This window comes from Cherax quadricarinatus, chromosome 18 (genome assembly GCF_038502225.1).
Source record: "Cherax quadricarinatus isolate ZL_2023a chromosome 18, ASM3850222v1, whole genome shotgun sequence".
Classification (NCBI taxonomy): Eukaryota; Metazoa; Arthropoda; class Malacostraca; order Decapoda; family Parastacidae; genus Cherax; species Cherax quadricarinatus.
Window position 1 is genome coordinate 166,931 of NC_091309.1, and position 24,000 is coordinate 190,930.

Here is a 24,000-nt window from a genome sequence, read left to right on the forward strand (position 1 = left end):
ATAGCATCCTTCACCAAGCTGGCAGAGAAGTCCGGGATCTGTATAGCTGTGTCAGAGAGAATACAAAGAATCACCAAGCCAGAAGACTTTGATCTTATTATTGAGAGGCTGTATACTAAACCTCAAGCCAGAGTTATCATTATGTTTGTGGACGAAGATAACACCAGGTGAGTACTTGTTGTGGTGGAAGATAACACCAGGTGAGTAGTTGTTGTGGTGGAAGATAACACCAGGTGAGTACTTGTTGTGGTGGAAGATAACACCAGGTGAGTACTTGTTGTGGTGGAAGATAACACCAGGTGAGTACTTGTTGTGGTGGAAGATAACACCAGGTGAGTAGTTGTTGTGGTGCAAGATAACACCAGGTGAGTAGTTGTTGTGGTGGAAGATAACACCAGGTGAGTAGTTGTTGTGGTGGAAGATAACACCAGGTGAGTACTTGTTGTAGAGGAAGATAACACCAGGTGAGTAGTTGTTGTGGTGGAAGATAACACCAGGTGAGTAGTTGTTGTGGTGGAAGATAACACCAGGTGAGTAGTTGTTGTGGTGGAAGATAACACCAGGTGAGTAGTTGTTGTGGTGGAAGATAACACCAGGTGAGTAGTTGTTGTGGTGGAAGATAACACCAGGTGAGTAGTTGTTGTGGTGGAAGATAACACCAGGTGAGTAGTTGTTGTGGTGGAAGATAACACCAGGTGAGACAGGGAGGCAGGGAGATAGGTAGACAGATAGACAGGGAGGCAAGGAGACAGGGAGACAGGGAGACAGGGAGACAGGGAGGCAGGGAGACAGAGAGACAGGGAGACAGGGAGACAGGGAGACAGAGGGACAGAGAGACAGGGAGACAGGGAGGCAGGGAGACAGGGAGACAGGGAGATAGGAAGACAGAAAGGCAGGGAGACTGGGAGACAGGGAGACAGGGAGGCAGGGAGACAGGGAGGTAGGGAGACAGGGAGACAGGGAGGTAGGGAGACAGGGAGACAAGAAAGTAGGGAGACAGGGAGACTACTACTACTACTACTACTACTACTACTACTACTACTACTACTATACTACTACTACTACTACTACTACTACTACTACTACTACTATACTACTACTACTACTATTACTACTACTACTACTACTACTACTACTACTAATAATAATAATAATATGTAAATATTCCTGATATTAATTAGTTAAGTGGATACTTATAATGTTGGTAGTGATAACCTTGTTATAACACTGTGATGTGTGGCCACATATGATGATGTGTGGCCACATATGATGATGTGTGGCCACATATGATGATGTGTGCCACATATGATGATGTGTGGCCACATATGATGATGTGTGGCCACATATGATGATGTGTGGCCACATATGATGATGTGTGCCACATATGATGATGTGTGGCCACATATGATGATGTGTGGCCACATATGATGATGTGTGCCACATATGATGATGTGTGCCACATATGATGATGTGTGGCCACATATGATGATGTGTGCCACATATGATGATGTGTGCCACATATGATGATGTGTGGCCACATATGATGATGTGTGGCCACATATGATGATGTGTGGCCACATATGATGATGTGTGGCCACATATGATGATGTGTGCCACATATGATGATGTGTGGCCACATATGATGATGTGTGGCCACATATGATGATGTGTACACATATGATGTGTGCCACATATGATGATGTTGGCATATGATGATATGTGCCATATATGATGATGTGTGCCACATATGATATGTGGCCACATATGATGATGTGGCCACATATGATGATGTGTGCCACATATGACGATGGTGGCCACATATGATGATGTGTGCAACATGATGATGTGTGGCCACATATGATGTGATGTGGCCACATATGATGATGTGTACACATATGATGATGTGTGGCCACATATGAGATGTGTGGCCACATATGATGATGTGTGGCCACATGATGATGTGTGCCACATATGATGATGTGTGGCCACATATGATGATGTGTACATATGATGATGTGTGCCACATATGATGATGTGTACATATATGATGTGTGCCATATAGATGATGTGTGCCACATATGATGATGTGTGGCCACATATGATGATGTGTGGCCACATATGATGATGTGTGGCCACATATGTGATGTGTGGCCACATATGATGATGTGTACCACATATGATGATGTTGCCACATATGATGATGTGTGGCCACATATGATGATGTGTGCCACATATGATGTGTGCCACATATGATGATGTGTGCCACATATGATGATGTGTGCCACATATGATGATGTGTGGCCACATATGATGATGTGTGGCCACATATGATGATGTGTGCCACATATGATGATGTGTGCCACATATGATGATGTGTGCCACATATGATGTGTGGCCACATATGATGTATGTGGCCATATATGAGTGATGTGGCCACATATGATGATGTGTGGCCACATATGGTGATGTAATACATATGATGATGTGTGGCCACATATGATGATGTGTGGCCACATATGATGATGTGTGCCACATATGATGATGTGTGCCACATATGATGATGTGTGGCCACATATGATGATGTGTGCCACATATGATGATGTGTGGCCACATATGATGATGTGTGGCCACATATGATGATGTGTGGCCATATATGATGATGTGTCCTACATATGATGATGTGGTCCACATATGATGATGTGCCACATATGATGATATGTGCCACATATGATGATGTGTGGCCACATATGATGATATGTGCCACATATGATGATGTGTGGCCACATATGATGATGTGGCCACATATGATGATGTGTGGCCATATATGATGATGTGTGGCCAAATATGATGATGTGGCAATATGATGATGTGTGCCACATATGATGATGTGTGCCACATATGATGATGTGTGCCACACATGATGTGTGACCATATGATGATGTGTGCCACATATGATGATGTGTGGCCAAATATGATGATGTGTGGCCACATATGATGATGTGGCCTACATATGATGATGTGTGCCACATATGATGATGTGTGCCACATATGATGATGTGTGGCCACATGATGATGTGTGGCCATATGATGATGTGTGGCCACATATGATGATGTGTGGCCACATATGATGATGTGCCACATATGATGATGTAATGCCACATATGATGATGTGTGCCACATATGATGATGTGTGCCACATATGATGATGTGTGGCCACATATGATGATGTGTGCCACATATGATGATGTGTGCCACATATGATGATGTGTGCCACATATGATGATGTGTGGCCACATATGATGATGTGTGGCCACATATGATGATGTGTGCCACATATGATGATGTGTGCCACATATGATGATGTGTGCCACATATGATGATGTGTGGCCACATATGATGATGTGTGCCACATATGATGATGTGTGGCCACATATGATGATGTGTGCCACATATGATGATGTGTGCCACATATGATGATGTGTGGCCACATATGATGATGTGTGGCCACATATGATGATGTGTGGCCACATATGATGTAGTGGCACATATGATGATGTGTGGCCACATATGATGATAATGTGGCCACATATGATGATGTGTGGCCACATATGATGATGTGTACATATGATGATGTGTGGCCACATATGATGATGTGTGCCACATATGATGATGTGTGCCACATATGATGATATGTGCCACATATGATGATGTAATGCCACATATGATGATGTGTGGCCACATATGATGCTCATATGATGATGTGTGCCACATATGATGATGTGTGCCACATATGATGATGTGTGGCCACATATGATGATGTGTGGCCACATATGATGATGTGTGGCCACATATGATGATGTGTGGCCACATATGATGATGTGTGGCCACATATGATGATGTGTGGCCACATATGATGATGTGTGGCCACATATGATGATGTGTGCCACATATGATGATGTGTGCCACATATGATGTGTGCCACATATGATGTGTGGCCACATATGATGATGTATGCCACATGATGATGTGCCACATATGATGATGTGTGGCCACATATGATGATGTGTGCCACATATGATGATGTGTGCCACATATGATGATGTGTGCCACATATGATGATGTGTGGCCACATATGATGATGTAATGGTCACATATGATGATATGTGCCACATATGATGATGTGTGCCACATATGATGATGTGTGCCACATATGATGATAATGGTCCACATATGATGATAATGTGGCCATATGATGATGTGTGGCCATATATGATGATGTGTGGCATATGATGATATGTGCCACATATGATGATGTGTGCCACATATGATGATGTTGTACATATGATGTGTGGCCACATATGATGATGTGTGGCCACATATGATGATGTGTGCCACATATGATGATGTGTGCCACATATGATGATGTGTGGCCACATATGATGATGTGTGGCCACATATGATGATGTGTGGCCATATATGATGATGTGTGGCCACATATGATGATGTGTGCCACATATGATGATGTGTGCCACATATGATGATGTGTGCCACATATGATGATGTGTGCCACATATGATGATGTGTGCCACATATGATGATGTGTGGCCACATATGATGATGTGTGCCACATATGATGATGTGTGCCACATATGATGATGTGTGCCACATATGATGATGTGTGCCACATATGATGATGTGTGGCCACATATGATGATGTGTGGCCACATATGATGATGTGTGGCCACATATGATGATGTGTGGCCACATATGATGATGTGTGCCACATATGATGATGTGTGCCACATATGATGATGTGTGGCCACATATGATGATGTGTGGCCACATATGATGATGTGTGTACATATGATGATGTGTGCCACATATGATGATATGTGCCACATATGATGATGTGTGGCCACATATGATGATGTAGGCCACATGATGATGTGTGGCCACATATGATGTGTGGCCACATATGATGATGTGTGGCCACATATGATGATGTGGGCCATATATGATGATGTGGTACATATGATGATGTGTGGCCACATATGATATAATGTGGCCACATGTGATGATGTGTGGCCACATATGATGATGTGTGGCCACATATGATGATGTGTGGCCACATATGATGATGTGTTGCCACATATGATGATGTGTGGCCACATATGATGATGTGTTGCCACATATGATGATGTGTGGCCACATATGATGATGTGTGGCCACATATGATGATGTGTGGCCACGTATGATGATGTGTGGCCACATATGATGAGGGGTGGCCACATATGGTGATGTGTGGCCACATATGGTGATGTGTGGCCACATATGGCGATGTGTGGCCACATATGGTGATGTGTGGTCACATATGGTGATGTGTGGCCACATATGATGATGTATGGCCACATATGATGATGTGTGGCCACATATGGTGATGTGTGGCCACATATGATGATGTGTGGGCACATATGGTGATGTGCGGCTACATATGATGATGTGTGGCCACATATGATGACGTGTGGCCACATATGGTGATGTGTGGCCACATATGATGATGTGTGGCCACATATGATGATGTGTGGCCACATATGATGATCAGTTGCCACATATGGTGATGTGTGGCCACATATGATGATGTGTGGCCACATATGGTGATGTGTGGCCACATATGGTGATGTGTGGCCACATATGATGATCTGTGGCCACATATGATGTGTGGCCACATATGGTGATGTGTGGCCACATATGGTGATGTGTGGCCACATATTGTGATTTGTGGCCATATACGATGATGTGTGGCCACATATGGTGATGCGTGGCCACATATGATGATGTGTGGCCACATATGGTGATGTGTGGCCATATACGATGATGTATGGCCACATATGGTGATATGTGGCCACATATGATGATGTGTGGCCACATATGATGATGTGTGGCCACATATGGTGATGTGTGGCCACATATGATGATGTGTTGCCACATATGGTGATGTGTGGCCACATATGATGATGTGGGCCACATATGATGATGTGTGGCACGTATGATGTGTAGGCATATGATGATGTGTGGCCACGTATGATGATGTGTGGCCACATATGATGATGTGTTGCCACATATGGTGATGTGTGGCCACATATGATGATGTGTGGCCACATATGGTGATATGTGGCCACATATGATGATGTGTGGCCACATATGATGATGTGTGGCCACGTATGATGATGTTTGGCAACATATGATGATGTGTGGCCACATATGGTGATGTGTGGCCACATATGAAGTGTGGCCACATATGATGATGTGTGGCCACATATGGTGATGTGTGGCCACATATGATGATGTGTGGCCACATATGATGATGTGTGGCCACATATGATGATGTGCGGCCACATATGATGATGTGCGGCCACATATGATGATGTGTTGCCACATATGGTGATATGTGGCCACATATGGTGATGTGTGGCCACATATTGTGATGTGTGGCCACATATGGTGATGTGTGGCCACATATGGTGATGAGTGGCCACATATGATGATGTGTGGCCACATATGGTGATGTGTGGCCACATATGATGATGTGTTGCCACATATGGTGATGTGTGGTCACGTATGATGATGTGTTGCCACATATGGTGATATGTGGCCACATATGGGGATGTGTGGCTACATATGATGATATGTGGCCACATATGATGATGTGTGGCCACATATGGTTATGTGCGGCCACATATGATGATGTGTGGCCACATATGATGATGTGTGGCCACATATGGTGATATGCGGCCACATATGATGATGTGTGGTCACATATGATGATGTGTGGCCACATATGGTGATATGCGGCCACATATGATGATGTGTGGCCACATATGATGATGTGTGGCCACATATGATGATGTGTGGCCACATATGATGATATGGGAGGAGCTGAAGATATCTCAGCAGCAGCTGAGATAACGATAACAAGTGGCCATACTTGTGAATGTTTTGTAACGGAGTATTGGATTATACACACACACACGCACACACACACACACACACACACACACACACACACACACACACACACACACACACACACACACACACACACACACACACACACACACACACACACACACACACACACACACACACACACACACACACACACATAAACACACACACACATACACACACACACACACACACACACACACACACACACACACACACACACACACACACACACACATACACACACACACACACACACACACACACACACACACACACACACACACACACACACACACACACACACACACACACACACACACACACACACACACACACACACACACACACACACACGTGTTTAAGATGACTTAGTGTCCCAGATCAGTGATTCACAGCATCTTGGGAAATCTTGCAAGATGCTGTGCCAAATTCTGGGCCTTGAAGGATACTTGAAGGATGGTGGTAATAGTGGTTGTGGTTGTAGTAGTGGTAGTAGCGGTGGTGATAGTGGTGGTAGTAGTAGTGTTAGTGTCTGTACCAGGAAGGCTGGACCTCATATTCACCCTGAGTAGTTCAGACATTGAGAACATCAAAAGGAGAGATTGAACCAGCACGAGAGTGACGGGAGAAGCCAGACTACAAAAGAGGGGACTACACAAGCATGAGGAATTTCCTGCAGGAGGTTCAATGGGACAGAGAACTGGTGGGAAAACAATGAATGAATTGATGGAATATATATTTGACCACAAAATGCAAGGAGTCAGAGTAGAGGCTCGTAAACAAGAGCAACAAACAATGGGAAGACCAGAACAAACCCTTGGTTCACCCAGAGGTGTAGAGAGGCCAAAACTAAGCGCGTTAGAAAATGGAAAAAGTATAGAAGACAGAGGACCCAGGAAAATAAGGAGATTAGTCGAACAGCCAGAAACGAGTATGCACAGATAAGGTGGGAGGCCCAGAGACAGCACGAGAACGACATAGCATCAAAAGTCAAGTCTGACCCAAAGCTACTGTACAGCCACATCAGGAGGAAGACAAGAGTCAAGGACCAGGTAATCAAGCGGAGGAAAGAAGGTGGGGAACTCTCAAGAAACCACCAAGATGTATGTGAGGAGCTCAACACGAGATTTAAGGAAATATTTACAGTGGAGACAGAAAGGACTCAAGCAAACCGGAATGTTGGGGTGCACCAACAAGTGCTGGACATACTACACACAACCGAGGAGGAGGTGAAGAGGCTGACACCTGCTGTGTCAGTCTGACTTTCGACCTCTAACTCAGCCCTTCTTCAGAAGAAGCGAGGGACAGAGCGAATAAGACAAGAGGTAGAGAGAGAGGTAGAGGTAGAGAGAGAGAGAGAGAGAGAGAGAGAGAGAGAGAGAGAGAGAGAGAGAGAGAGAGAGAGAGAGAGAGAGAGAGAGTATACGTTGATGCTCTGGTTATTGTAGTGACAGACGTTGTATAGTGTTCACAGATGTTATACAATGCTGACAGATGTTGTACATTGCTGACAGATTCATGGCTTAATATAGGCTTGGGTAGGCCTGCTTTATATAGGCTTGGGAAGGCCTACCTTAGATTATATTGTACAGTTCTGGTCAATATTTTGGAGTGGATATAAACGTTGTGACAGTCATGCAGAGAGATGACAAAGTTGATCCCATGTATGAGAAGTCTATCCTACGAGGATAGACTTAGGACACTGTCTATCCTACGAGGATAGACTTAGGACACTGTCTATCCTACGAGGATAGACTTAGGACACTGTCTATCCTACGAGGATATACAGTGACTAACCCACAGCAGCTGTTACCTCGAGTGACTAACCCACCCCAGCTGCTACCTAGAGTGACTAACCCACCCCAGCTGCTACCTCGAGTGACTAACCCACCCCAGCTGCTACCTCGAGTGACTAACCCACCCCAGCTGCTACCTGGAGTGACTAACCCACCCCAGCTGCTACCTAGAGTGACTAACCCACCCCAGCTGCTACCTCGAGTGACTAACCCACCCCAGCTGCTACCTGGAGTGACTAACCCACCCCAGCTGCTACCTAGAGTGACTAACCCACCCCAGCTGCTACCTCGAGTGACTAACCCACCCCAGCTGCTACCTGGAGTGACTAACCCACCTCAGCTACTACCTAGAGTGACTAACCCACCACAGCTGCTACCTCGAGTGACTAACCCACCCCAGCTGCTACCTAGAGTGACTAACCCACCCCAGCTGTTACTTCGAGAGACTAACCCACAGCAGCTGTTACCTCGAGTGACTAACCCACCCCAGCTGCTACATCGAGTGACTAACCCACCCCAGCTGCTACCTCGAGTGACTAACCCACCCCAGCTGCTACCCGGAGTAGCTAACCCACTCCAGCTGCTACCTCGAGTGACTAACCCACCCCAGCTGTTACCTCGAGTGACTAACCCACCCCAGCTGCTACCTAGAGTGACTAACCCACCCCAGCTGCTTCCTCGAGTGACTAACCCACCCCAGCTGCTGCCTCGAGTGACTAACCCACCCCAGCTGCTACCTAGAGTGACTAACCCACCCCAGCTGTTACCTCGAGTGACTAACCCACCCCAGCTGCTACCTCGAGTGACTAACCCACCCCAGCTGCTACCTAGAGTGACTAACCCACCCCAGCTGCTACCTCGAGTGACTAACCCACCCCAGCTGCTACCTAGAGTGACTAACCCACCCCAGCTGTTACCTAGAGTGACTAACCCACCCCAGCTGCTACCTCGAGTGACTAACCCACCCCAGCTGTTACCTCGAGTGACTAACCCACCCCAGCTGCTACCTAGAGTGACTAACCCACCCCAGCTGCTTCCTCGAGTGACTAACCCACCCCAGCTGCTGCCTCGAGTGACTAACCCACCCCAGCTGCTACCTCGAGTGACTAACAAACCCCAGCTGTTACCTCGAGTGACTAACCCACCCCAGCTGTTACCTCGGGTGACTAACCCACCCCACCCTACCTAGAGTGAGCTAGAGTGACTAACCCACCCCAGCTGCTGCCTCAAGTGACTAACCCACCCCAGCTGCTACCTCGAGTGACTAACCCACCCCAGCTGCTACCCTAGAGTGACTAACCCACCACAGCTGCTACCTCGAGTGACTAACCCACCCCAGCTGCTACCTCGAGTGACTAACCCACCCCAGCTGCTACCTCGAGTGACTAACCCACCCCAGCTGCTACCTCGAGTGACTAACCCAGCCCAGCTGTTACCTCGAGTGACTAACCCACCCCAGCTGCTACCCGGAGTAACTAATCCACCCCAGCTGCTACCTCGAGTGACTAACCCACCCCAGCTGCTACCTAGAGTGACTAACCCACCCCAGCTGCTACCTCGAGTGACTAACCCACCCCAGCTGCTACCTCGAGTGACTAACCCACCCCAGCTGCTACCTAGACTGACTAACCCACCCAGCTGCTACCTCGAGTGACTAACCCACCCCAGCTGCTACCTCAAGTGACTAACCCACCCCAGCTGCTACCTGGAGTAACTAATCCACCCCAGCTACTACCTAGAGTGACTAACCCACCCCAGCTGCTACCTCGAGTGACTAACCCACCCCAGCTGCTACCTCGAGTGACTAACCCACCCCAGCTGCTACCCGGAGTAACTAACCCACCCCAGCTGCTACCTCGAGTGACTAACCCACCCCAGCTGTTACCTCGAGTGACTAACCCACCCCAGCTGCTACCTAGAGTGACTAACCCACCCCAGCTGCTACCTCGAGTGACTAACCCACCCCAGCTGCTACCTGGAGTAACTAATCCACCCCAGCTACTACCTAGAGTGACTAACCCACCCCAGCTGCTATCTGGAGTGACTAACCCACCCCACCTGTTACCTCGAGTGACTAACCCACCCCAGCTGCTACCTGGAGTAACTAATCCACCCCAGCTACTACCTAGAGTGACTAACCCACCCCAGCTGCTAACTCGAGTGACTAACCCACCCCAGCTGCTACCCGGAGTAACTAACCCACCCCACACCCCAGCTGCTACCTCGAGTGACTAACCCACCCCAGCTGTTACCTCGAGTGACTAACCCACCCCAGCTGCTACCTAGAGTGACTAACCCACCCCACCTGCTACCTCGAGTGACTAACCCACCCCAGCTGTTACCTCGAGTGACTAACCCACCCCAGCTGCTACCTGGAGTAACTAATCCACCCCAGCTACTACCTAGAGTGACTAACCCACCCCAGCTGCTATCTGGAGTGACTAACCCACCCCAGCTGTTACCTCGGGTGACTAACCCACCCCAGCTGCTACATGGAGTAACTAACCCACCCCAGCTACTACCTAGAGTGACTAACCCACCAGCTGCTATCTGGAGTGACTAACCCACCTCAGCTACTACCTAGAGTGACTAACCCACCACAGCTGCTACCTCGAGTGACTAACCCACCCCAGCTGCTACCTAGAGTGACTAACCCACCCCAGCTACTATCTACAGTGACTAACCCACCCCAGCTGCTATCTGGAGTGACTAACCCACCCCAGCTGCTACCTAGAGTGACTAACCCACCCCAGCTGCTACCTCGAGTGACTAACCCACCCCAGCTGCTACCTCAAGTGACTAACCCACCCCAGCTGCTACCTAGAGTGACTAACCCACCCCAGCTGCTACCTCGAGTGACTAACCCACCCCAGCAGCTACCTCAAGTGACTAACCCACCCCAGCTGCTACCTGGAGTAACTAACCCACCCCAGATACTACCTAGAGTGACTAACCCACCCCAGCTGCTACCTCGAGTGACTAACCCACCCCAACTGCTTCCTAGAGTGACTAACCCACCCCAGCTGATAACTAGAGTGACTAACCCACCTCAGCTAATACCTCGAGTGACTAACCCACCCCAACTGCTACCTAGAGTGACTAACCCACCCCAGCTGCTACCTCGAGTGACTAACCCACCTCAGCTGCTACCTGAAATGACTAACCCACCCCAGCTGCTACCTCGAGTGATTAACCCACCTCGGCTGCTACCTGGAATGACTAACCCATCCCAGCTATTGCCTAGAATGACTAACCCACCCCAGCTGCTACCGGGAGTGACTAACCCACCCCAGCTATTGCCTAGAGTGACTAACCCACCCCAGCTGCTACCTGGAGTGACTAACCCACCCCAGCTATTACCTAGAGTGACTAACGCACCCCAGCTATTACCTAGAGTGACTAACCCACCCCAGCTGCTACCTCGAGCGATTAACCCACCCCAGCTGCTACCTGGAGTGACTAACCCACCTTCTCCTCCCACAGACGAGTGCTAGCCGCAGCAGTGAAGGCGGGTAAGGCGGGTCAGTTCCTATGGGTGGGCAGTGACTCCTGGGGTGCCAAGATCCACCCCGTGAGGGACCAGGAGGAGGCTGCCCTGGGGGCCATAACCATACTACCCCAGCGATCATCACTAGAAGGTCAGAGTTAATTTCTTCCTGGAGTCTTGGCTACAACCCTTCGAGGTAGCCTGGGGTCCTAGCAAGAACCCAGGATAGCCTGGAGACCTAGCAAAAACCCCGGGTAGCCTGGGTCCTAGCAAGAACCCAGGGTAGCCTGGGGTCCTAGCAAGAACCCCCGGGTAGCCTGGGGACCTAGAACAAACCCCAGGTAGTCTGGGGTCCTAGCAAAAACCCAGGGTAGCCTCGGGTCCTAGCAAGAACCCAGGGTAGCCTGGGGTCCTAGCAAGAACCCCAGGTAGCCTGGGGTCTTAGCAAGAACCAAGGGTAGCCTGGGGTCTTAGCAAGAACCCAGGGTAGCCTGGGGACCTAGCAAAAACTCAGGGTAGCCTGGGGTCCTAGCAAGAACCCCGGGTAGACTGGGGACCTAGCAAGAACCCCGGGTAGACTGGGGATCTAGCAAGAACAAAGGGTAGCCTGGGGTCCTAGCAAGAACCCCGGGTAGCCTGGGGACCTAGCAAAAACCCAGGGTAGCCTGGGGTCCTAGCAAGAACCCAGGGTAGCCTCGGGTCCTAGCAAGAACCCAGGGTAGCCTGGGGTCCTAGCAAGAACCCCGGGTAGCCTGGGGTCTTAGCAAGAACCAAGGGTAGCCTGGGGTCTTAGCAAGAACCCAGGGTAGCCTGGGGACCTAGCAAAAACTCAGGGTAGCCTGGGGTCCTAGCAAAATCCCAGTGTAGCCTGGGGTCTTAGCAAGAACCCAGGGTAGCCTGGGGTCTTAGCAAGAACCCAGAGTAGCCTGGGGACCTAGCAAGAACGCAGGGTAGCCTGGGGTCCTAGCAAGAACCCAGGATAGCCTGGGGTCCTAGCAAGAACCCAGGGTAGTCTGGGGACCTAGCAAAAACCCAGGGTAGCCTGGGGTCTTAGCAAGAACCCTGGGTAGCCTCGGGTCCTAGCAAAAACCCAGGGTAGCCTGGGGTCTTAGCAAGAACCCAGGGTAGCCTGGGGACCTAGCAAGAACCCAGGGTAGCCTGAGGTCTTAGCAAAAACCCAGGGTAGCCTGGGGACCTAGCAAGCACCCAGGGTAGCCTGGGGACCTAGCAAGAACCCAGGGTAGCCTGGAGAGAGAGAGAGAGAGAGAGAGAGAGAGAGAGAGAGAGAGAGAGAGAGAGAGAGAGAGGGGAGAAAAATAAATTGAAATGAAGAGAAGAGAAATAAAGAAGGGGAGAGGGAGAGGGGAAGATAATATATCAATATTAGTAGAGAGTAGTTAGTGAGAATAGTCGGTGGAGGAGGATAGACAGGAGGATGTATCACCTACATCCATGTCATGTCTCACCTCTCTTCTCCTCCTGCCACTGCCACAGGGTTCGACACTTATCTACGTGGCCTGCGACCCCGTGTTAGGGGGAAACCATGCGCCGTAACCGGACCAGGTGACGACCACGAGCGAAACTGCCGAAACGTCTGGTTTAAGGAGTTCTGGACACAACACTTCAACTGCACGTTCAGAAACCCGCTGCCGCCAGGACGCAGGGCGTGCACCGGCCAGGAGACCATCACGCACGAGCAGGAGGGTCTCGTGCCCTTTGTAGGTACGTACTGGGGGGTATAGAGTTGGGAAAAAGGGGGAAAAGGGTGGGAAGGGGGTGGAAAATGGGTGGGAAAAGGGTGGAAAAGAGGAAGCACTCTGAAAGCAACAAGATATGCATTTACAATTAGAAGGATATTAACTTTTAGGAACCCAAGACTGAAGGAACTGCGCAGCAGGCCTGCTGGCCCAGGCTAGGCAGGTCTAACTCACACCTACTCACCTACTTATCTAACATACTGTATTAAAGATTCACAAGGATTTTCACATCAGTAACAGTACTCGAGAGTTTGTTCCACTCAACCATAACTCTACCACAACACAAATCTAAATCTGTATTGTCTGTTCCAACTTGGACGACTGCTGGAGTCTTGGTACCGAGGACATATCCACAACCATTGCTGGGGTCTTGGAACCGAGGACATATCCACAACCACTGCTGGAGTCTTGGTACCGAGGACATATCCACAACCACTGCTGGGGTCTTGGTACCGAGGACATATCCACAACCACTGCTGGGGTCTTGGTACCGAGGACATATCCACAACCACTGCTGGAGTCTTGGTACCGAGGACATATCCACAACCACTGCTGGAGTCTTGGTACCGAGGACATATCCACAACCACTCCTGGGGTCTTGGTACCGAGGACATATCCACAACCACTGCTGGAGTCTTGGTACCGAGGACATATCCACAACCACTGCTGGGGTCTTGGTACCGAGGACATATCCACAACCACTGCTGGGGTCTTGGTACAGAGGACATATCCACAACCACTGCTGGGGTCTTGGTACCGAGGACATATCCACAACCACTGCTGGGGTCTTGGTACAGAGGACATATCCACAACCACTGCTGGGGTCTTGGTACCGAGGACATATCCACAACCACTGCTGGGGTCTTGGTACAGAGGACATATCCACAACCACTGCTGGAGTCTTGGTACCGAGGACATATCCACAACCACTCCTGGGGTCTTGGTACCGAGGACATATCCACAACCACTGCTGGAGTCTTGGTACCGAGGACATATCCACAACCACTGCTGGGGTCTTGGTACCGAGGACATATCCACAACCACTGCTGGGGTCTTGGTACAGAGGACATATCCACAACCACTGCTGGAGTCTTGGTACCGAGGACATATCCACAACCACTGCTGGGGTCTTGGTACCGAGGACATATCCACAACCACTGCTGGGGTCTTGGTACAGAGGACATATCCACAACCACTGCTGGGGTCTTGGTACAGAGGACATATCCACAACCACTGCTGGGGTCTTGGTACCGAGGACATATCCACAACCACTGCTGGGGTCTTGGTACAGAGGACATATCCACAACCACTGCTGGAGTCTTGGTACCGAGGACATATCCACAACCACTGCTGGGGTCTTGGTACAGAGGACATATCCACAACCACTGCTGGGGTCTTGGTACCGAGGACATATCCACAACCACTGCTGGGGTCTTGGTACAGAGGACATATCCACAACCACTGCTGGAGTCTTGGTACCGAGGACATATCCACAACCACTGCTGGGGTCTTGGTACCGAGGACATATCCACAACCATTGCTGGGGTCTTGGTACCGAGAACATATCCACAACCACTGCTGGGGTCTTGGTACCGAGGACATATCCACAACCACTGCTGGGGTCTTGGTACCGAGGACATATCCACAACCACTGCTGGGGTCTTGGTACCGAGGACATATCCACAACCACTGCTGGGGTCTTGGTACCGAGAACATATCCACAACCACTGCTGGGGTCTTGGTACCGAGGACATATCCACAACCACTGCTGGGGTCTTGGTACAGAGGACATATCCACAACCACTGCTGGGGTCTTGGTACCGAGGACATATCCACAACCACTGCTGTGGTCTTGGTACCGAGGACATATCCACAACCACTGCTGGGGTCTTGGTACCGAGGACATATCCACAACCACTGCTGGGGTCTTGGTACAGAGGACATATCCACAACCACTGCTGGGGTCTTGGTACCGAGGACATATCCACAACCACTGCTGTGGTCTTGGTACCGAGGACATATCCACAACCACTGCTGGAGTCTTGGTACCGAGGACATATCCACAACCATTGCTGGAGTCTTGGTACCGAGGACATATCCACAACCACTGCTGGGGTCTTGGTACCGAGGACATATCCACAACCACTGCTGGAGTCTTGGTACCGAGGACATATCCACAACCATTGCTGGAGTCTTGGTACAGAGGACATATCCACAACCACTGCTGGGGTCTTGGTACCGAGGACATATCCACAACCACTGCTGGGGTCTTGGTACCGAGGACATATCCACAACCACTGCTGGGGTCTTGGTACCGAGGACATATCCACAACCACTGCTGGAGTCTTGGTACCGAGGACATATCCACAACCATTGCTGGAGTCTTGGTACCGAGGACATATCCACAACCACTGCTGGAGTCTTGGTACAGAGGACATATCCACAACCACTGCTGGGGTCTTGGTACCGAGGACATATCCACAACCACTGCTGGGGTCTTGGTACCGAGGACATATCCACAACCACTGCTGGGGTCTTGGTACCGAGGACATACCCACAACCACTGCTGGGGTCTTGGTACCGAGGACATATCCACAACCACTGCTGGGGTCTTGGTACCGAGGACATATCCACAAAAACTGCTGGAGTCTTGGTACAGAGGACATATCCACAACCACTGCTGGAGTCTTGGTACCGAGGACATATCCACAACCACTGCTGGGGTCTTGGTACCGAGGACATATCCACAACCACTGCTGGAGTCTTGGTACCGAGGACATATCCACAACCACTGCTGGAGTCTTGGTACAGAGGACATATCCACAACCACTGCTGGAGTCTTGGTACCGAGGACATATCCACAACCACTGCTGGAGTCTTGGTACCGAGGACACACCCACAACCACTGCTGGGGTCTTGGTACCGAGGACATATCCACAACCATTGCTGGAGTCTTGGTACCGAGGACATATCCACAACCATTGCTGGGGTCTTGGTACCGAGGACATATCCACAACCATTGCTGGGGTCTTGGTACCGAGGACATATCCACAACCACTGCTGGAGTCTTGGTACCGAGGACATATCCACAACCATTGCTGGGGTCTTGGTACCGAGGATATATCCACACCTTCTGCTGGGGTCTTGGTACAGAGGACATATCCACAACCATTGCTGGAGTCTTGGTACCGAGGACATATCCACAACCACTGCTGGGGTCTTGGTACAGAGGACATATCCACAACCATTGCTGGGGTCTTGCTACCGAGGACATATCCACAACCATTGCTGGGGTCTTGGTACCGAGGACATATCCACAACCACTGCTGGGGTCTTGGTACCGAGGACATATCCACAACCACTGCTGGAGTCTTGGTACATAGGACATATCCACAACCATTGCTGGGGTCTTGGTACCGAGGATACATCCACAACCACTGCTGGGGTCTTGGTACCGAGGACATATCCACAACCACTGCTGGGGTCTTGGTACAGAGGACATATCCACAACCATTGCTGGGGTCTTGGTACCGAGGACATATCCACAACCATTGCTGGGGTCTTGGTACCGAGGACATATCCACAACCATTGCTGGGGTCTTGGTACCGAGGACATATCCACAACCATTGCTGGGGTCTTGGTACAGAGGACATATCCACAACCACTGCTGGAGTCTTGGTACCGAGGATACATCCACAACCACTGCTGGAGTCTTGGTACCGAGGACATATCCACAACCATTGCTGGGGTCTTGGTACCGAGGACATATCCACAACCACTGCTGGAGTCTTGGTACAGAGGACATATCCACAACCATTGCTGGGGTCTTGGTACAGAGGACATATCCACAACCACTGCTGGAGTCTTGGTACAGAGGACATATCCACAACCACTGCTGGAGTCTTGGTACCGAGGACATATCCACAACCATTGCTGGGGTCTTGGTACCGAGAACATATCCACAACCACTGCTGAAGTCTTGGTACAGAGGACATATCCACAACCACTGCTGGAGTCTTGGTACCGAGGACATATCCACAACCACTGCTGGGGTCTTGGTACCGAGGACATATCCACAACCACTGCTGGAGTTTTGGTACCGAGGACATATCCACAACCACTGCCGGAGTCTTGGTACCGAGGACATATCCACAACCACTGCTGGAGTCTTGGTACCGAGGACATATCCACAACCACTGCTGGAGTCTTGGTACCGAGGACATATCCACAACCACTGCTGGGGTCTTGGTACCGAGGACATATCCACAACTACTGCTGGGGTCTTGGTACAGAGGACATATCCACAACCATTGCTGGGGTCTTGGTACAGAGGACATATCCACAACCACTGCTGGAGTCTTGGTACCGAGGACATATCCACAACCACTGCTGGGGTCTTGGTACCGAGGACATATCCACAACCACTGCTGGGGTCTTGGTACAGAGGACATATCCACAACCATTGCTGGGGTCTTGGTACCGAGGACATATCCACAACCACTGCTGGAGTCTTGGTACCGAGGACATATCCACAACCACTGCTGGGGTCTTGGTACCGAGGACATATCCACAACCATTGCTGGGGTCTTGGTACCGAGGACATATCCACAACCACTGCTGGAGTCTTGGTACAGAGGACATATCCACAACTACTGCTGGAGTCTTGGTACCGAGGACATATCCACAACCACTGCTGGAGTCTTGGTACAGAGGACATATCCACAACCATTCCTGGGGTCTTAGTACCGAGGACATATCCACAACCACTGCTGGAGTCTTGGTACCGAGGACATATCCACAACCACTGCTGGAGTCTTGGTACCGAGGACATATCCACAACCACTGCTGGGGTCTTGGTACAGAGGACATATCCACAACCACTGCTGGAGTCTTGGTACAGAGTACATATCCACAACCACTGCTGGAGTCTTGGTACCGAGGACATATCCACAACCATTGCTGGGGTCTTGGTACCGAGGACATATCCACAACCGCTGCTGGAGTCTTGGTACAGAGGACATATCCACAACCACTGCTGGAGTCTTGGTACCGAGGACATATCCACAACCACTGCTGGGGTCTTGGTACCGAGGACATATCCACAACCACTGCTGGAGTCTTGGTACCGAGGACATATCCACAACCACTGCTGGAGTCTTGGTACCGAGGACATATCCACAACCACTGCTGGGGTCTTGGTACCGAGGACATATCCACAACCATTGCTGGAGTCTTGGTACCGAGGACATATCCACAAACACTGCTGGAGTCTTGGTACCGATGACATATCCACAACCACTGCTGGGGTCTTGGTACCGAGGACATATCCACAACCACTGCTGGGGTCTTGGTACCGAGGACATATCCACAACCACTGCTGGAGTCTTGGTACCGAGGACATATCCACAACCACTGCTGGGGTCTTGGTACCGAGGACATATCCACAACCACTGCTGGGGTCTTGGTACCGAGGACATATCCACAACCACTGCTGGAGTCTTGGTACCGAGGAGATATCCACAACCACTGCTGGAGTCTTGGTACCGAGGACATATCCATAACCACTGCTGGGGTCTTGGTACCGAGGACATATCCACAACCACTGCTGGAGTCTTGGTACCGAGGACATATCCACAACCATTGCTGGGGTCTTGGTACCGAGGACATATCCTCAACCATTGCTGGGGTCTTGGTACCGAGGACATATCCACAACCACTGCTGGGGTCTTGGTACCGAGGACATATCCACAACCACTGCTGGAGTCTTGGTACCGAGGACATATCCACAACCACTGCTGGAGTCTTGGTACCGAGGACATATCCACAACCTTGTCCATCCCTCGGGTATGACCACTGAGACATCCCGGCTACCAGTGACAATGTCTTCGTCTGCTACATGTCCCTCACCTGACGCCAGTATATAAGCGACATTATAACTATAAGTTTTAAAGGGGTGGACCGGTAAGCCAGCGGAAGGCCTCGGTCAGATGACCAACAGCATCAGGAAACACTTGTCATGTTTCCTGACAAACCTTACAAGATTTTTCAAAACTTCGGTGCTCTTCACCAACTCCAAGGCTGAGGGACTGATTACCTCAGCCTTTGTATACAGTTCTACGGTCTTTACATTAAGTCCTTGTATTGTATTGATAAAGCCACTGGTTGGCGAAACGTCTACACATGAAGATACTCAGATGTTGCATATGTTTATAATTCCTCATCTGGGGAGTCCTGTCCTGGTCTGTTTTTAATATTTTGTTTATATCTCCTTTATATACTCTATTTGTTCAGTTATGTCTCATCTAATTATTATGTTTACTAGAGAGTGCACGTTAAGTACTCTCAGTCTATCCTCGTAAGATAGTGTTCTCAGTCTATCCTTGTAGGACAGACGGACAGACTGCTCTCGTCTATCCTCGTAGGATAGACAGTGCCCTCGGTCTATCCTCGTAGGACAAACAGTGTTCTCAGTCTATCCTCGTAGGATAGACAGTGTTCTCAGTCTATCCTCGTAGGATAGCTAGTGTTCTCAGTCTATTATCGTAGGATAGACAGTGTCCTCAGTCTATCCTCCTAGGAAAGATTTCTCATACATGGGATCGACTTTGTTACCTTTCTCTGTATAATTGACACAGCTATACAGCTGACCAGAACTGTGCAACGTATTCTAAATTACACCTAACCAAGAATATATAAAGTTGAAGAATGAATTGAGGACTCCTGTAATTTTATACTTCTTGATATAAAACCATGGAATACATTAACTTTATTGTAAACACTTCTGCGCTGTTGTTTATGAAGACTGAACAAGATGGGTGCCGACATCGACCCTTGTGGCACACTGCTGCTAACAACTCACAATTCTGATTTCTCCCCATTAATGTCAACAGTCTCTGTTGTCTATCAGTCAACCATGTCTCTACCCAGGAGACAATCTCTCTCATCAGTCAGCCATGTCTCGACCCAGGAGATAATCTCATTCCTGTCAGTCAACCATGTCTCGACCCAGGAAGTAATCTGTCCTCAAGTATCATGTGGCGCTACTTTCTTCAGCAGTATCGTGTGTGGTACTCCATCTAAGGCTTTACTGAGGTCCAGCTACCCACCCTCATATTCTATATTATAAATAATACTATATCCACATATTATACCTCAGAGAGAAAGTCAGTGCATGTATGTACAAGGTGTTAAGGGGTAGGCGAGTACTTATCTCTGGCCTTTGATTGGCTGTTGGCCTTGTGACGTAGGTCAGTGTTTACATATCTTTGGTCTGTAATTGGCTGTTTGTCATGTGACGTCATTTCCAATGTTTACATGTCTTTGGCGTCTGATTGGCTGTTGGCCTTGTGACGTAGGCCAGTGTTTACATATCTTTGGCCTGTAATTGGCTGTTTGTCATGTGACGTCATTTCCAATGTTTACATGTCTTTGGCGTCTGATTGGCTGTTGGCCTTGTGACGTAAGCCAGTGTTTACATATCTTTGGCCTCTAACTGGCTGCTTATTTTGTGACATAGTAATATTTTTTTCATTATTATTATTATTACTGTTATTATTATTGTAATTACTACTGATATTATTATTATTATTATTATTATTATTATTATTATTATTATTATTATTATTATTATTATTATTATTATTATTATTATTATTATCATTATTATTATTATTATTATTATTATTATTATTATTATTATTAATATCGTTAATAATAAATAATAATAATATTAATATTATGATTATTAATTATTATTATCATCAGTTTCCGAGAGAGTTTCGACCAGTTTTCCACTAAGTATTGAACATATTTCCCCCAGAGAGTTTCGACCACTCTCTCTCTCTCTCTCTCTCTCTCTCTCTCTCTCTCTCTCTCTCTCTCTCTGCCTTAAGATTTCCAATAATTCTATTTATTTTTCCAATAGACTTAAATGTTTTCCATTTCTCTTCGTTTAAAGTTCTTTCAGAGTCGAGTCTGAGGCCATTTTTCTCACCCCTGGTTCAACGTGGCCTTTAAAAAACGCCTCGCTTCAACTCTTTCTTGCTTCATCTTAACCGGTTACTGGTTCGTTTTAACCAGTTACTGGTTCGTTTTAATCAGATACACACATCCAGTCATGATACATTTCAGTCATGATACATTTCAGTCATAATACAATCCAGTCATGATACAATCCAGTCATGATACATTTCAGCCATGATACATTTCAGTCATGATACATTTCAGTCATGATACATTTCAGTCATGATACATTTCAGTCATGATACATTTCATTCATGATACATTTCAGTCATGATACATTTCAGTCATGATACATTTCAGTCATGATACAATCCAGTCATGATACATTTCAGTCATGATACATTTCAGTCATGATACATTTCAGTCATGATACATTTCAGTCATGATACATTTCAGTCATGATACATTTCAGTCATGATACATTTCAGTCATGATACATTCCAATCATGATACATTCCAATCATGATACATTTCAGTCATGAAACATTTCAGTCATGATACATTTCAGTCATGATACATTTCAGTCATGATACATTTCAGTCATGATACATTTCAGTCATGATACATTTCAGTCATGATACATTTCAGTCATGATACATTTCAGTCATGATACATTTCAGTCATGATACATTTCAGTCATGATACATTCCAGTCATGATACATTTCAGTCATGATACATTTCAGTCATGATACATTCCAATCATGATACATTCCAATCATGATACATTTCAGTCATGAAACATTTCAGTCATGATACATTTCAGTCATGATACATTCCAGTCATGATACAATCCAGTCATGATACAATCCAGTCATGATACAATCCAGTCATGATACATTTCAGCCATGATACATTTCAGTCATGATACATTTCAGTCATGATACATTTCAGTCATGATACATTCCAGTCATGATACATTTCAGTCATGATACATTTCAGTCATGATACATTTCAGTCATGATACATTTCAGTCATGATACATTTCAGTCATGATACATTCCAATCATGATACATTCCAATCATGATACATTTCAGTCATGAAACATTTCAGTCATGATACATTTCAGTCATGATACATTTCAGTCATGATACATTTCAGTCATGATACATTTCAGTCATGATACATTTCAGTCATGATACATTTCAGTCATGATACATTTCAGTCATGATACATTCCAGTCATGATACCTGGATTTTACCTGGAGAGAGTTCCGGGGGTCAACGCCCCCGCGGCCCGGTCTGTGACCAGGCCTCCTCATCGACTAACGACTGTTAAGCCGAACAACAATATAACAAGCAATAGTGACACAGAATCAGGAACAAGGAGATAATATAACGACACTAAGTAGGGACCATCAGCAGATCCTCCACAAAAGTCACAAAACTCCCATACTACTGAATCTAAGTTCAGCATAAGAAAATCCCCGACTGTGACAGTACACAGATACCAGTACAAGTTAGATACCAGTACAAGTTAGATACCAGTACAAGTTAGATAAGAGTACAAGTTAGGTCAGAAGCTACAACTCGGGACCTGAGTTGCTCAGAGTGTCTGTGCGACACACAACCTCAGTACAACGTCGAAAAATTACTAAGTCTAGAAAATGTTCTGTGAACAGAGTTCCACAGAACCTACAACAATAAAGCGACAGAGACCATCTTCCAACAAGGGCCAATAAGGGAGAGTTAGGCACGTCTTGTCAGGAATACCTCCAACCACCAGTCATGATACATTTCAGTCATGATACATTTCAGTCATGATACATTTCAGGCATGATACATTCCAGTCATGATACATTCCAGTCATGATACATTCCAGTCATGATACATTCCAGTCATGATACATGCCAGTCATGATACATTTCAGTCATGATACATTTCAGTCATGATACATGCCAGTCATGATACATTTCAGTCATGATACATTC

At 47.9% G+C, this 24,000-nt stretch overlaps 1 protein-coding gene across 1 annotated transcript in view; it reads left to right on the forward strand.

Annotated features, from left to right (window-relative positions):
- LOC128689551 (metabotropic glutamate receptor 8-like) overlaps positions 1–24,000 on the forward strand; it is a 68,614-nt gene that overhangs the window by 9,281 nt on the left and 35,333 nt on the right. The window contains exons 4-6 of the mRNA XM_070086485.1: positions 1–167; positions 12,288–12,442; positions 13,786–14,013. The exon at positions 1–167 is cut by the window's left edge and continues 3 nt beyond it. Coding sequence (XP_069942586.1) covers positions 1–167; positions 12,288–12,442; positions 13,786–14,013 — 550 coding nt within the window. The remainder of the gene's footprint in view (positions 168–12,287; positions 12,443–13,785; positions 14,014–24,000) is intronic.